This window comes from Amblyomma americanum, chromosome 5, assembly GCF_052857255.1.
Source record: "Amblyomma americanum isolate KBUSLIRL-KWMA chromosome 5, ASM5285725v1, whole genome shotgun sequence".
NCBI classification, from domain to species: Eukaryota; Metazoa; Arthropoda; class Arachnida; order Ixodida; family Ixodidae; genus Amblyomma; species Amblyomma americanum.
Window position 1 is genome coordinate 152,931,257 of NC_135501.1, and position 14,604 is coordinate 152,945,860.

The following is a 14,604-nucleotide window of genomic DNA, read 5'->3' on the forward strand; positions in this document are numbered from 1 at the left end:
TTTTTTCTTGTTATTACCGTTTTTGCTATCGTCAAAAACATTTCCCACTAATTTTCTAGGACAGTCTGAACTGCCCTATGCGATCGATGGAAACGCGTTAAAAGAAAGGTTTTGTTACACATCAGAAGAATGAACGATTAAATTCGATATTTCTATAACAGTATCGTACAATTTTTCAATATTCCAAAATTTTGTCCCTAAATTTTGTCCCTAAATTTTGGACATGAATCTTCAAGACGGCTCTACCTGGTGTTCTGTGCCTGCGGCACACTCTTCAGAAGCGGCCACTCGTCAGACGACAGAACTCCGAAACAAACGAAACAAAACTTTACATAGGCATTTTTGGCAGTAAAAAAAAAACGCTGTGCTGCAGCATTTCTGAAGAGGTGTTACAAAGAGACACTACGCGACTGTATCGCAAAACTAAGTGATAGAGAGTGAGAGTCGAGAGATGCCGGACGAAGCTGTCGTCCTAGAAACGGTCACTTAAAGCGCACGAAGTCGCCATAAACAAACGCCTTGACACAAACCCCACAGCCCCAAAAGATTTCTAGCGCACTCGTAGTAACTGATTGTTACCAAGCATCGTAAAGAGCGATGGCTTTAGAACTAGGTTTGGCGTTGTGCGAGCCCGCTTCGATTGTACGCACCGCCTCTTGGCAAGGCCAAGATTTACGACCGCTCAACATCGTCAGATGTCGGGTCATGCCGTAAATGCGAAAACAGCTCGGACAACGAGCGACAAGAAAGGCAAAGACGCAGCTACTGGCGACCCAGTTCTCGTGAAAGACGTAATGCGTGCCAGTGTGCAATGCGGGAGGAAGGACAGGTGTTGCTGGTTTGAAGGAGGATACGGACATTGCTTAAAGGGCAGCTCGGAGATTTTTTTTGGGTTACCGTGTACTAAACAAAAATATTGGAGCAGACACTTAACCTCCGCCTTAATGGTATGACGCGATAGCGTAACGAGTTAATTGCCATATATGCAGAACGTAATTCTCTACTTTACATTCATCAATCTCTGGAAGTCCTCAGACCTATCCTTGCGCAGTGGTGCAGCGGTTAAGCCATGCGCCACTGCCCCTGCAATGGCAGGTGCTCCCAGCGGTGGGCCTTTTAGCTTCAGGTTTCGCTGCCGGAGCGACCAATGATTAATTTAACTGCCACCTGCCGCGGTGAGCAGGTTGTGGTGACGCTGCAAGGACACGTGACCTAGGTGGCCCGCCTGCCCACGGCGTTGCTCCCTGGGCACCACATGCCAGAGCCATGGCAACATCGACGCCGACAACGCCAACGCCGGATTTTCTGGGGAACGGGGCCATTAACGCTGTCGCGTTAAAATTATACACTATGTTCTACTTTCGTTTCTGATTACTTCTTTCAGGTTTGGCAACCATGGCACATGTCATTCCGGCACAAATCGATTTTAAGATGTGTCATTTTCGGGGCATCAGTGCCGATGATTTCCACGGGAAAAACTAAATTTGGTGCGTGGCCCTATTACCCCCACGCTAACATCCACACCTCGCTTCACTAATAAACTTTAAGGCTTTTAAAAGGTTACCAAAGGCATTTTATTAAAGAAGTCATCGTTCCAGTAAAATTTTCAGCCATTCAATGCGCGTACAGGTTCACCTTTAGTAACGTTCCTGAAGACAGCTACGTCACTCGAAGCATCGTACCTGGACTCGGAAACTGAATTTCGGTTATTAGTTTTCACTGTTTTAATATACTTACACTCTGTATTTTGAGAAAAGCTTTGTTGTGATGGTGAGAGGGCAGGGAAAAATACGATTCTACTTTCAACTCAAAATATTCAAAAAGAGAAAACTTTCGGTCTTGTTTTTTCAACCCAAATATGTATCCTTTCCCAAGCTGTACGCGCAGAAATCAAGACACCTGCTCCTCGGATAACTGAGATCAGTTGCACAAGGCTGTCGCTATTAATTCCTCGATGCTCACGGCTGGTACAAAGGACGGCTACACCTCTTCAAACCTTTGATACAACCTCTGCGAGTTCCTCTTTGGGCTGTAGCGTTCATCCTTGCGCGAGAGCTCAGGAAATGCCAGCGCTACCATTGTGCACTTGTTCGTAAGAGTCCGAAGACCAGGTGTTTCGATCTTAGTCTGTCCGCTATTGGAAGGCATATACGGCGCCATGAAAAGCGCGCGATCCTTCATAGTAAACGTCGCTGTGACCCGCAGCACGATCTCTTGTGTCGCGCGACAATTGTCCGGGTCGTTTTGTGGGCCCCGTGCCAACCGCGGACGGCCCCGTTTCGTGGGACAGTGGGAAAACATGGTGGCATGTCATCGTCCCGCCCTCTTTCTTGGTGATAAGGGTACACACTTACCCGGAGAAAGGAGGACAGTTGGCGGATTGTTTGCGGGTACACTGCGGAAAAAAAAATATGTTGGCATTCCTACCCGTTTCGGATTCCGAGAAGGCTACGCCATTTCGGCGTGCCTTTTTCGTGCTGACACTTTCTTACAGTGGTCATTCTTTTCGAAGTCAGTTTTTACTGTAATTGCAGTACTTGTGACACTAGCCACAAGTAATGGTGTTGTCTGTGTGAAGCCTAACCAGCTCCCCACCACACCCCCGCCCAGCTGGAACCTCCAGAAATGCCATCCATTATCGCGACCATACTCTACCTTCTGGAAGCGCTACCTACCAACAAACCACCTACCGCCACCCTCCACAAGGCTCCCGCCCAGCAGAACCCCACGCAGAAGCCGAACGTACGAGAGAGTGACGACGAAATTGAATTCAAAGACGCAGTGAGAAAGGCAGCTGCTTGGACAGTTAGGCTCTAACCTATTTTCCCAAGCATTTCAGTCAGAAAGCAGATCAGCAGGCCGGGGAAAATCTCGTAGCCATTACAAAACCGGTGGATACCCGGCAGCTCTGAGGATCGAGCCCAGCACCTCCCGAATGCGAGGCGGATGAAGACTAAAATGGTGAAAAAAGGTGCCCGTGTCCAACATTCTTGGACAAAAAATTTGAATGTTGGAAGACTGTAACGTACTGGTATAGAAATAATGAAGGGAATGGTCTGTTCTTCTGATATTTAGCAAAATCTTTCTTTCGTAGCGTTTCCATCAATGGCAGGGAGCATTAAGACTGCCATATAAAACCAACGGAGAATGCTTTTGACGATAGCTTAAACGCAAAAAAAAAAAAAACAGTTCAAGCCTGCCGACGGATGATCCCCGGATATGTTTATTGTTAGGGTGAAATTTTACAATATATGAAAAATTGCGCTCATAAACTCTTTCCCATTCCAGAATCGTTGGGTGTCATATAATAGATGTTTTTACAGGCTCCAGAACGAAAGCCTGCCAACGGGTTACCAGTTGCTGGCGCATATGCTGCGGCCACTGGAAACGCACAGCCGCAGTCGGTGACAGCGCTCCGAAGAAGAGTGGATTTTGTTTTGCAGAGAGCGCGTCGTGGGGCGCTGATAAGAGCACAGTCACGTGGCAGGCTTTGTATTCGCACTTTTCTTTTTAGGCTCGTAAAAAGATCTGCGTAAATGGCGCTATGTCTTAACCATTTCAATTTGCTCTTTTTCAACAGGACCTACAATTTCCGAATCGACAGTTCTGTCCCAAAAAGGCAGTATTTAAAAAAAAAATAGCTAATACAGCTTTATTACGTAACTAAGTTTTCGGAACTAAAATAGTGCTGTGCACAAGGCCACACGGCTGCTGCGTCTTATTTAAAAGCTTGGTTACGTTTACCTGGTACATCCGGTATATAATGTAGATACTTAGATACGGACTACATAGATACACGCATGCGCTGAATAAGGGAGATGCCTAAGTCATGGCTTATCTTAATAAATTTAAGAGGCGCATAAAAAGTCATTGCATGCTTTCTAACAAACGCGTTGCATGCAAGGAAGCCGCTGAATGCATGTAATGAATTGTTTAGAAAACGGGGGAACCTGAGGATGACTGAGGTGGAATAAGACGCTGTCTTCAACTACTTAAGTTCGCCATACAATGAGGGTAAATATCGCATCCCGGAACAGCGCACCTTATTGCATGAAATTAATGCATCAGTCATCACCATGCAGTCTCATTGAACTGCTCACATGTGGTGCCCTCATGTGGCGCATATTTTTCTCTCCAGATGCTGGAAGTCTTCATTACATAGCGTTAAGGACTATAGAGGATTACAAATTAATTGCCTTATTTAACTGCAATATGCGTAGAGGTTTTTACACGTATTGAAACGATATTTTTAATGCCAAAGCATTATATGGCTCATCGGCCCAGAAACTCTGCGCCGCTGACCAGCAGCAATGGTCCGAAAGACCCCAGTGCGGCACCATGATCTCGCATGACGTCAGCAGTAGACCACAATATAGTGAAGTTTCCAGCATAAAAAAAATAAAATTTCTTGGGGAAGTACGACGAATTCAATCAAGGGCATTCAGACTGCGAGGCGAGCACGCAACCCATAGGCCACGGAACAGCGTTGCTTCTTGGTGAACAAAGGTGAAGCTACACTATAAACACGAATACGCTTATATAAGAGCAAGCTGTCACCTAGTTCACACCCTTTTATTGCGCTAGTGGACAGCTTACTCTGTTTTTGCTCCCTTCTACTTAGAGTGCAGTGTATGCCTTTAACTACGATTCTATGTTCATGAGTAGGTGTGTCATTAGAAAGGAAGGAATCTTTAACGAACCTCACAAAAGAGCTTGCGATGAGACAATGTACATAGGTAGTCCTAAGTGTTCTCCGTAATTTTTTTTAAAAGACACGCGTGATATAGGCGAGCGCAGGCAGCGCGATGTGATTAGCGTGACGTGCTTGGGTGCTATATCAACAGACATTATTAGACTCCACCTTCATTATGGCACTGTACTGTAGTGCTGAACCTTTATAACAATATTTTTGATATGTTTCAAACAATAGCGCCGTAAGTGTAGTTTAACGTACAAAAACTACACGGGTGCTATGAAGGAAGCACAGCAGGGGGCTCCGGATAAGCTTCGACCGCCTGGTATTCTTTAGCGCTCAGCTGATATTGCACAGCCAGTGTCTGCCTTCGCGTTTCGTCTTCATCAAAATTCGGCAGCCTTACCAGTCACATCCAAATATTGTAAGACTAGTTTTGTATTTCTTTTTCCACTATAGGATACCGATACAGAGATTAAGGATGCGATTACGTGTACTTTGTTCAAGCTTTGATATTTATGGTGCACTGCAACGTAGTTAACCCGAGTCAAGAATTTGAATTTCCGGCTAATATTAACTGATGAGGGACTTTGGTGCCATCAACATCCCGCGGTTTAATGCGAGCTCTCTCGTGGTATCATCTAATTTTAAAGCTTTCGTCAACCTTCAGTGAACAACAAACTTCCGATTAAAGTCGCTGCCTATTCCCGCTTATTTCCTTTTTGTAAGCTTGGTCCTCGTTTCCTAGCGTGGTTTTCGGTTCTGATCACAAAATGATATCATGTCTGTGCTAGCAACGCTAAAGAAGAACCGAGACTAGGAGTCTGACCGTCATTGGCGTTGATTTCATGTAGCGTGCTGCGATATCCCGTTTTGCAGATGTTTCTCCTTTGCGCCTTGATGCCACATGTTTCGCTTCAGGGAGGAAACAGGCATTTCGATCCAAGATTACATGAAGGATGTGTTCTCTCAAAAACGGGTCATTTGCTGCTTGATGAAGCGCTTCTTTTCACGATAACACCATTTCCGAGCCCAGACCACTGCGTAGCTCGTCGGCGATGGCAGGCCCGAGCAGTAAAACCGGAAAAGTGGGTTTTCTGTGCTGCTATTGGCTCGCGTCAGCCGCCGCTTCCGGTCTAACCGGACGCCGCCCGTCACTAGGCGCCTTTAGCACACCGTGTACCGTTTATAGGTCAGTTCGATTCGCCTGCACTACTTGAACTGGTTCTCGCAGTGCTGCACTTCGCCATTCGTTTCAAAAAAGTGCAGATATTGTGCAAGTCTAGTTCAGGAAAGTGCAGGAAAATTGTGCACCTCCTCAATGGTCGGTGCCGAAATGGTGCAGCTTCAGCCGCCATGGAAGCAGACGACGGCTTGCGCGACGATGGCTTGCGCTTTGCGATAAACGGCGGATATACTCAAATTATTGCACTCGTCGATGATAGCAGTGCCTTACACGGGCCCGACGACACTCATGGAACCTGAGTAGCCACCCGAGAAGGCGGCGACGAAGGTGGGGACGGCGGCCCTCGGCGGCACCTTGCATCTCGCGACCATCGTGCTCTCGACGGACCCGTAACCGGCGTCTTTCCTTTCTACTAATAAAGTTATATTATTACTCGAAGCCGGTTATGTTTACTAAAAAGTAAACACGTGCATGCAGCGCATGATGCACGTTGTTGCACCAACCGTTTAGCATGCAAGTCTGCGCGCGCAAACCTCAGTCGTGTTCAGTAAAAGAACACACGTGTGTTTCGCTTAGCTGCCGCGAGGTTGCATCGAGGCTGATAAATGGCAACACTTCGCTGCGATGTGCTGTTTGAAAATTCTTCACGCGGTTCGGGATGTTGGCGGCCGTTGATTTGGGCGCCACGCTGCTGGCTGCAATTTGGTGGTGACGCCAAGGCTAGCAGACGACCAGGTCTGCGCTCGACCATTCGTTTTGGAAGTAGCCAGTGCCAGTTGCACCATTTGAACTGCTGGAACTGGCTCTGCACGCTCACAGCACCGCCGCGGAACTTTACAGAACTGGTACAATGAGTGCAGGCGAATCGAACGGACCTTATCTCTGCCGGAGGGCCGGGATCCAGCTCCCAGCCAGTGCGGGCGCTCTGAGTGGTCGCGATGCAGCAGACGAAAGCTCAGCTGCCAAGTACCTGGCGCCAGATCTTCAAGCAGATCTGCGCATGCGCACTCACGGCGCGTCGGCTCCCGGTAACACGGTACACTGAAGGTGTCTACTGGAGGGACTGGTGGGTCCAGACCGGCGGCAGCGGGCGTTTTTTTCTACACCGAGCGTGGAGAGCGCGCTGTCGAGCGAAAATCGCCAACCTGTCGAGGCTTCATGTATCCCCGCCTTTATCTTCATCATTCCAGCTCTCTAGCTTCAATTTCCGCTCCTTCATTCCAATGTTATATTGATCACGTTGGTTTGTTGTCAGTTGTCTTTCAGGCCCGCAACACAAAATTACTCGTGTTTAGCTATACAAATCAAATATGGATCTTTATCGAATGCCCGGCACGTGTATTAAGCCTTATCCATTGAACAATAAAAGCCCTTATTCCTCTGTCACGCCCACAGCGGGCATTTTTGTTCTATCGGCAGTTCTCGGTTGCTATACGTCGCAGCTCTAAGTTTCAATATTATCCACTGCTTTGTTGCTTGTACTTCTGCACTGCCCTGATTTTTTTCACATTATTTCTTTTTATCCACGTGGGGTCATTCACTCGTCCCACTAGCGTTCTGGGAGAATTCCTTACAGCAAGTACGTTTTCTATAAACGTCATGAGGGTAACAGTCTTGACAGTCTGCTCTAACAGTTCAACCTGTAACGATCGTTTAAGGGCTGTGATAGGGGCCCGCAGCACCTCCTTCACTGGCGTCACCTCCTGGCTCCACTTTCCTTAAGCACGGACGGGTTGCGCATTTAGATAGTTGTGACTTTGAAGCGGAAATTCCTCGCAGGAATTTCATACTTTTGAAATTCGGCTGCCAGAAATCGGCTGTGACATTGGCGTAAATATAGTGAGGCCACTATGAAAAAAGTATGCATTTAGGAGATTCGAAACTTGCAGCCGCTCTGTGTCCGTGGCGCTGCACGCTAGCACAAGGAGTGACGAGTGAAGACGAAGCGCAGGCGCTCAGAAGTGAGAATGCTACGAGCCGCTGTGTCACAGACGCTTGGAAGTGTAGTGGCACACTGAGCCTAGGGTTAACTTAGTGGGCACTTCGCGGAGCAGTCGGCGTGACTCCTATGCAAGTTGGTGCAGGCTGGGCTGGTTGTCAGCTTTCGTCCTAAAGGCCAATTCCCGCGTCACAGGGGCAGTTTCTATTGGCTATAAATTCGAGGGTATGGATATCTTCAGTCGCGATCGAATTCTAAGGAGTTGTGGCGGTGCTGCAGAGAGGTTCTGAGTAACGTCACGCCAAACACTTTAGGCGCTGGAGTCACTGCAGATTATTCTGCATGTACTTTAAAGGCCCACAACTTTGCCCTATAAAGATAAAAATAACTTGCTTGTACTTAAATGAGCTTAGAATTTTTTTAAACCTTGCACTTTGTTGTACTTTCAGATGATTCTTATCTTTTTGAAATGCTGCAGTAACACTCGTGAATTTTTTAGCGAAAAGCTGTGGCTTCTAATGATCCGGAGTTCCCGGGTTCGAACCCGACCGCGGCGGCTGCGTTTTTATGGAGGAAAAACACTAAGGCGCCCGTGTGCTGTGCGATGTCAGTGCATGTTAAAGATCCCCAGGTGGTCGAAATTATTCCGGAGCCCTCCACTACGGGCACCTCTTTCTTTCTTCTTTCACTCCCTCCTTTATCCCTTCTCATACGGCGCGGTTCAGGTGTCCAACGATACATGAGACAGATACTGCGCCATTTCCTTTCCCCAAAAAACCAATTATTATTAGTATGTGGCTTCTTTTTTTTTTAGCTGGCAACACTCATTTTGGTGCTGCATTGTTTTCGTAGCCAAGGCATTTTCTGCTTCAGCAAAAAAATAAAGAATAATTTTAAGTCGGTGAGCTATTTAGCAATCATACTCTCCAATTTTTGTTTATCAGCACGTAGCTTTGCAGGTCCCACTTCCGAAAACGCGCCCTGCCGCCGCTTTGGAGACCCTAGCAATCTCGATAGAGCTTGCGCTAAGGCACTACCTTGATAAGCTATTGATATGACGGCGATTGAAGCCATCTCTGTAACAGCCCTGAAAAGGCTCTTGAGTCGCTAGTCTATCGGCTCCACGAAATTCGAAATTCCCGTATGACGTGAGTATAATGAACATGAATCAATGATAAGTTAAGAGAGAGAAAGGAATTTTCAATTTATGTAGTTATTACCAAGTCTCCGACATGATACTCTGCCGAGAGGATGCTAAGCTCTTGATATTGTTCTCCTTGGTCTATAAAGCCGATTGTTTTCTCTAGTGGTGCAATTTAGGATTACGGTGTAGCGGAATGTTAAGAATCAAACAGTAGCTGTATAGAATCCAGCCGCCAATGCCCAATCAGAATCAAAAAGCCAACAGGGTAGAAACTTGGGCGAGTCGGTAACGGTGATTCATAGTATGTGAGGGTAGCGCAAAATGGGACAAAGGGCAAAGAAAAACGCACACAACACTGGGGCTTTGTTAGCGCCTGGGTTGTGTGCCTATTTCTTTTTCCCTTGTCCTGTTTTGAGCCAACAGGCAATGCTGTACATGGCATAATCCATGCAGATATTCGTAGCATCATTCTGGGAATTACTACGCAGGCTGTGCTTAACTAGCGTCAGCTAACTGTTACAGCCACATGCTCCTTAAGCTTCCTTTGTGTACTTCCATAGGCAACTTATTTTGGGATTCAGGGCAGCAACGTGTACATATATTCGTAGCACCTTTCGATTGCTGAAAACAACGTGTGGTCGATAAAATTCAGGATACTGATCCTTTAGTGTAATCGTGTTACTGGTGAGCTATGGTTGCTCAACTCTCAAACTGAGGCGTCGCTGTGGTTCCAACGGCATCTGAAAACTGAAAATGCTGTCTAGTTTCAACCACACTCAGACTCTGTGCAGCCTTTTCAGTGTTTTTTTAAATCCATGCCTAAGCTCCTGCACATTGCAGCTGAGGCAATACCACATTGTGTTAGGAAATGGCGTAGGAGTTTCTAGTGTATTGCGCAGCCCCGTGTCATACATACAACTGCCGATAACGACCGAACTACCCGGTGTTATGGGAACTCGTAAAAATGCGGTATCAGCTGCCTGAGGGCCGCATAGATCAGGATCTAACTGGATCGGTATGTTTGCCGCGCCGCAGATAGTCGGTGGACAGAGTGTTACTCGTGTAAAGGTGATAGAACTTGAGTGTGGATCAAACTGTAGTGCTATATCCGATTTATGTTAGTTGAAGTGCGGTAGTTCGAAGATTTGTGCGTTTATGACGCCACCATCACGTGACCATCACGTGAGAATGGACCATGGCACGTGAGCACGCTGCTAGCTGCTCATTACCGAAGGTAGGTACAGGGTGAATCACACTTAGAGGGAACACGGCTCCACATGGTCACGTACCTGCGGAGAGCCGTTGCATCTAAGCCGCTCATGAATCAGTGCAGAATGACGCTCGAAAAGTGAGACCTCGACGTGGTGCTTCGTGTAATGTGTCCATTTGCACGGGTTTGCTACTGGATTGGGCGCAATGGTTCTCCGCGTGTTCCCAGCCAGGCGGAGCCGTGTTCCCTCTAAGTGTGACTGACCCTGTACACGTCGCGGAACTGCGAAGGGGAGACAACTGCACCAGGATTATGAAGTGCGTGCCCGTTAAGCGAAAACCTCTGTACGAAAGAGGTCCGTGTACTGTGTGACGTCAGTGCATGTTAAATAACCCCAGGTGGTCGAAATTTCCGGAGCACTTCACTACGGCGTCCCTCATAGCCCGAGTCGCTTTGGGACGTTAAACCTCAATAAACTAATAAGCCAAACCGAAAGAGACACACAAACTTCAGTGCCGCCACTTCGGCGTTGAAGCGTCAATTCAAAGGCGGAACGGAAATTCTCGTTCATCGTAATGTATATCATATTATTAATTATTAATTGGTTTTTTGGGGAAAGGAAATGGCGCTGTATCTGTCTCATATATCGTTGGACACCTGAACCGCACCATAAGGAAAGGGATAAAGGAGGGAGTGAAAGAAGAAAGGAAGAATTAGGTACCGTAGTGGAGGGCTCCGGAATAATTTCGACCACCTGGGGATCTTTAACGTGCACTGACATCGCACAGCACACGGGCGCCTTAGCGTTTTTCCTCCATAAAAACGCAGCCGCCGCGGTCGGGTTCGAACCCGTGAACTCCGGATCGGTAGTCGAGCGCCCTAACCACTGAGCCACCGCGGCGGGTAAATGTATATCTTGACACATCGGTTTTTCTATTACTGCCTAATCAGTGTTGTAGACACGTATTTCGTGCCCTCTTCTAGAGCCCGCGAAGTGTGACCGATGTTGGCGCGTCTGCTGGTTCCCAGTTTATGTGCTACATCTAAAGACGACGGAGAGCAACCTGTGTGGGTTAAGGTGCAGCGCGAACGGAGACAGAATGAAATACACATGACTAGACAGAGATTTGACTTGCAGCTCAATTTATGATCGAAAGCGCCAGGAAATTTAGAGACGCGCTATACCTTGAATGTATTTCGTAATGAAGAAACGCAGAACCGCAAATAGATTAAGTGAGGGCGCACTGAATGCCACGATAAATGATGAAAATAATCGTAGAGCCACTCAGACAAACGAACAACAATGTATGCAGCAATAACAAACGACAAAATCGAATGGCAGCAACACACATCGTCATCATCAGCCTGCAGGACAAAGAAATAATCTTGTCTTGTGTCATCTGCAGCCGTTCACCTTATCTCCTCAGGCTTCTTAACGTCTTCCGCTCACCTCACTTCCGGAATTCCCCAGCTACATTCGCCTTTTCTTGGCATTCATTCTGTTAATCTGAGGGACCAACGGTAGTCTTTTCTTCGCTTTGCATTGCCTGACGATGCCCACTTCTTCGGCTTATTATCGGCTAGAATGTCATAACTTGCGTTTCTGCTCAGCAACACCTTACACCTACAACACCGGCTTCAACATACACCACATACGCTAAATGCGGTGGTCGCTGCATAAAGAGTACAATCCCTAGCCGCATTCAGGCACCACGATGAAGAAAAGAAAAAGTCTAAAGAAAGGAAGCCAGAAGGAATCTTACTGTTGAGCAAATCTTCACGGTAAGCCGTTGCATCCGTAAGACAAAACGTCAGTTAGATATCAAAGAAAAATGGGAAACAAGCTGATTACAGATGCCCAGTTACAAATATCAGATATCTGTAATCAGCTCGTTTCTACCCGGTATCACACTTCGGCTATACGAGTTTTTTTCTTCTGGTACAGCTTGTTGCTTTAGGTTTCAGTTGATAGTGATTGTTGGTTTTGCATAATTATTTGCTTTTTTTGTTTGCTCAGCTTTTCTCGTTTAAACAGTGTTCCTGTTCTGAAGTGCAGACACTGCCCTTAAGGTGTGTGCTATGTGACACTGACGTTGGATCTAACTGTTTGTTCTTTTCATATCAGTTGTCCGTTCCCTTTCACTTTACGATAATTGTGACCGCAAGTCAGTAGGCAGTCAATTAGTTTCACCATGGTTCTCTTTCCTTTGACAGTGTAACAGGCTAAAATGGGTAGTTCATGTACGTTTTGTTCGGCTTTATGTAATAAAAACGCGTTGAAAAGATCAAAGTCTGTTCCGTCGTATATTTGCTTCATGTTGCCTCATTTTCCCTTTCGTTCTAACGGATAAGAATCAGACAGGTCAAGAAAGAAATGTTGCTGCAGCAATTTTGTCTATACGCGTTTGCAAGAACACTTCCCCTTTCTTGTGTGTTCTCTTCTGTATGACAAAAAGAATCGCCGGCTTGTTACGGTGGCGTTCTACCAACGAAGACGAAGTCATGATTTAGAACATGACCTTGATGAACACATCTTTATGAGATCAAAATGCGAAAAAATTCATCCGTTGCGTTTTAACGGAAGTCGTTGGTGATCATAATATTAATCTTTTAGGCACCTTAGCCAAAAAGTGCCATGCCCAGCTAGTTTCGTCTGCATAAGGATGGCTCGAAGATGCATCTTTACTAACATTTCACCGTAGACAACCGAGCGCCCGATTAAGGGAAAACTTGTAGCCGTCGAAAAACTGGTTGGTACCCAGTGACACTTGGGATTGAACCCGGTACCTCCCGCATGCGAGGCTTAACCTCAGACCACTATAGGCCTTGATTGATTTTATGGCGTGTTTCATGGGTCGGAAATAGTCCAGAGCTGCTCATGAGTTTTCGCTTTCATACCGCACATCACGGAATTTGTTTAGCAGCGCAGATATAGTTGTTCAAGCGGCCGATCTGTCGTCGATAAGCTCCCAAACGAGAACAACAAATGCGCTCAGCTGTCAAGGACTTCTAGACGGTCGCGCCAACGTTTGAATGGTCCACGGGCCAACCACGTGACAAGCACACTGCTTCCACAGCCAACTTCGCCGCGGATGCAGAACAATGAATCAATTTAGATATGGAAGCACGCTGGGGATTGGAGCGGAATTTCAGTTCCCGAAATGTTTCTCAGCAATCGCACGGTTTACAACAAAAATCCCAATGCCTCATATAACTGCACATCTGAGTAACAACCGTTAGTTGTCATTGTGGAAGGTAAGCGTTAAGAGCTAAGGAAAGGAGACGAAATGTCCTCCAATAAAACGTCGGCAGTGTCATTCTGTTTCCAAGAAATTATCTCACATGTGTCAGAAGCATGTTACACGAGACTGGCATGCCTTTCCTGCCCTTCGGATCATTATCGGGATTGCAGCGACGCCACTCCTGAAACACGTTCGAACGAGTTTCCTAGGTTGTCGCATAGCAGACATCTTGCCATGTTCGCGTCCAGACAAAGAAGTCAATTTTAGCCGCGTAATTTGGACTCCGCTCGTACGTCAATGCAAATATTCCAAAGATAGGGCCGCACGTCACAGCCGATGATGTACGTACATGCATGCCGTGCCACGCCCCTGGTTTACGATAACGCGCCACGATTGCGGGGCCCCCAGACTCACCTCCTAAGCATCCTGCCACAAAGTCCAAAGCCATGAGTCCTGGGTTTCTGGTACTGGCCAGAGGGCGACGTCTTGACGGAATCCCCGATGCGGGGTGCCGGCTTCACAAGTAAAACGTCCCGAGCTTCCAGAAGTTTGGGGTAGAAAGTGCACCCAAATGTCAAGTCCAGACTAGTCAGGAGTAGACACCGTCATAGCAGACGACGCGCACCAACAAAACAGACGACGCGGCTTGAGAAGCGTCTGCTCAGCCGCTACTCGATTAGCAGTGCAGACAAAATTACAAAAATAAAAGCGCACTGAAATGCTAACGATCCTTTGACTCCGCAGCAGTGAGGCGGCTAAATGTCCGTGTAACCTCCTCCGCAAATTGCGCGAGGGGTTCGAAGCTGTGATCGGAAAGTCACAATCGCTTCGATAACGCGCTAATATCTTTCTATTGCCTTTGTTGCTACGCTGCCTTCCGAAACGAACGTCGCTCGCGCGCGGCCAGCAGCAGACGACAGAGTGAGTGGGAAGCAACCGACAATCGGCGGCGTCGTCTGCTAACGAGGACGGGGCGAGTGCAGCGCTTCTGGAATGACGTTATCGCGGCCTGAACCTTATCCTCATATAACGGCCTTATCGCTGCACATAGGTTCTTCGGGCCCGTTTAATTCGCGCCTGTGTGCTGCTGCTATCGCCAGCTTCTCACCTCTTTTTATGGCCTCCGCCGGGAGCCAGGCTTAGCTAGGGCATCGCGAGTCGCGCGAAATATTCCAAAACAGCTCCCTCGA

The 14,604-nt window shown here is 47.2% G+C and overlaps 1 protein-coding gene across 1 annotated transcript in view; it reads right to left on the reverse strand.

The window, feature by feature from the left end:
• LOC144132837 (mitochondrial basic amino acids transporter-like) overlaps window positions 1-14,378 on the reverse strand; it is a 40,458-nt gene extending 26,080 nt beyond the window's left edge. The window contains exon 1 of the mRNA XM_077665520.1: window positions 13,829-14,378. Coding sequence (XP_077521646.1) covers window positions 13,829-13,862 — 34 coding nt within the window. The 5' untranslated portion in view covers window positions 13,863-14,378. The remainder of the gene's footprint in view (window positions 1-13,828) is intronic.
• Between the last annotated feature and the right edge of the window lie 226 nt (window positions 14,379-14,604).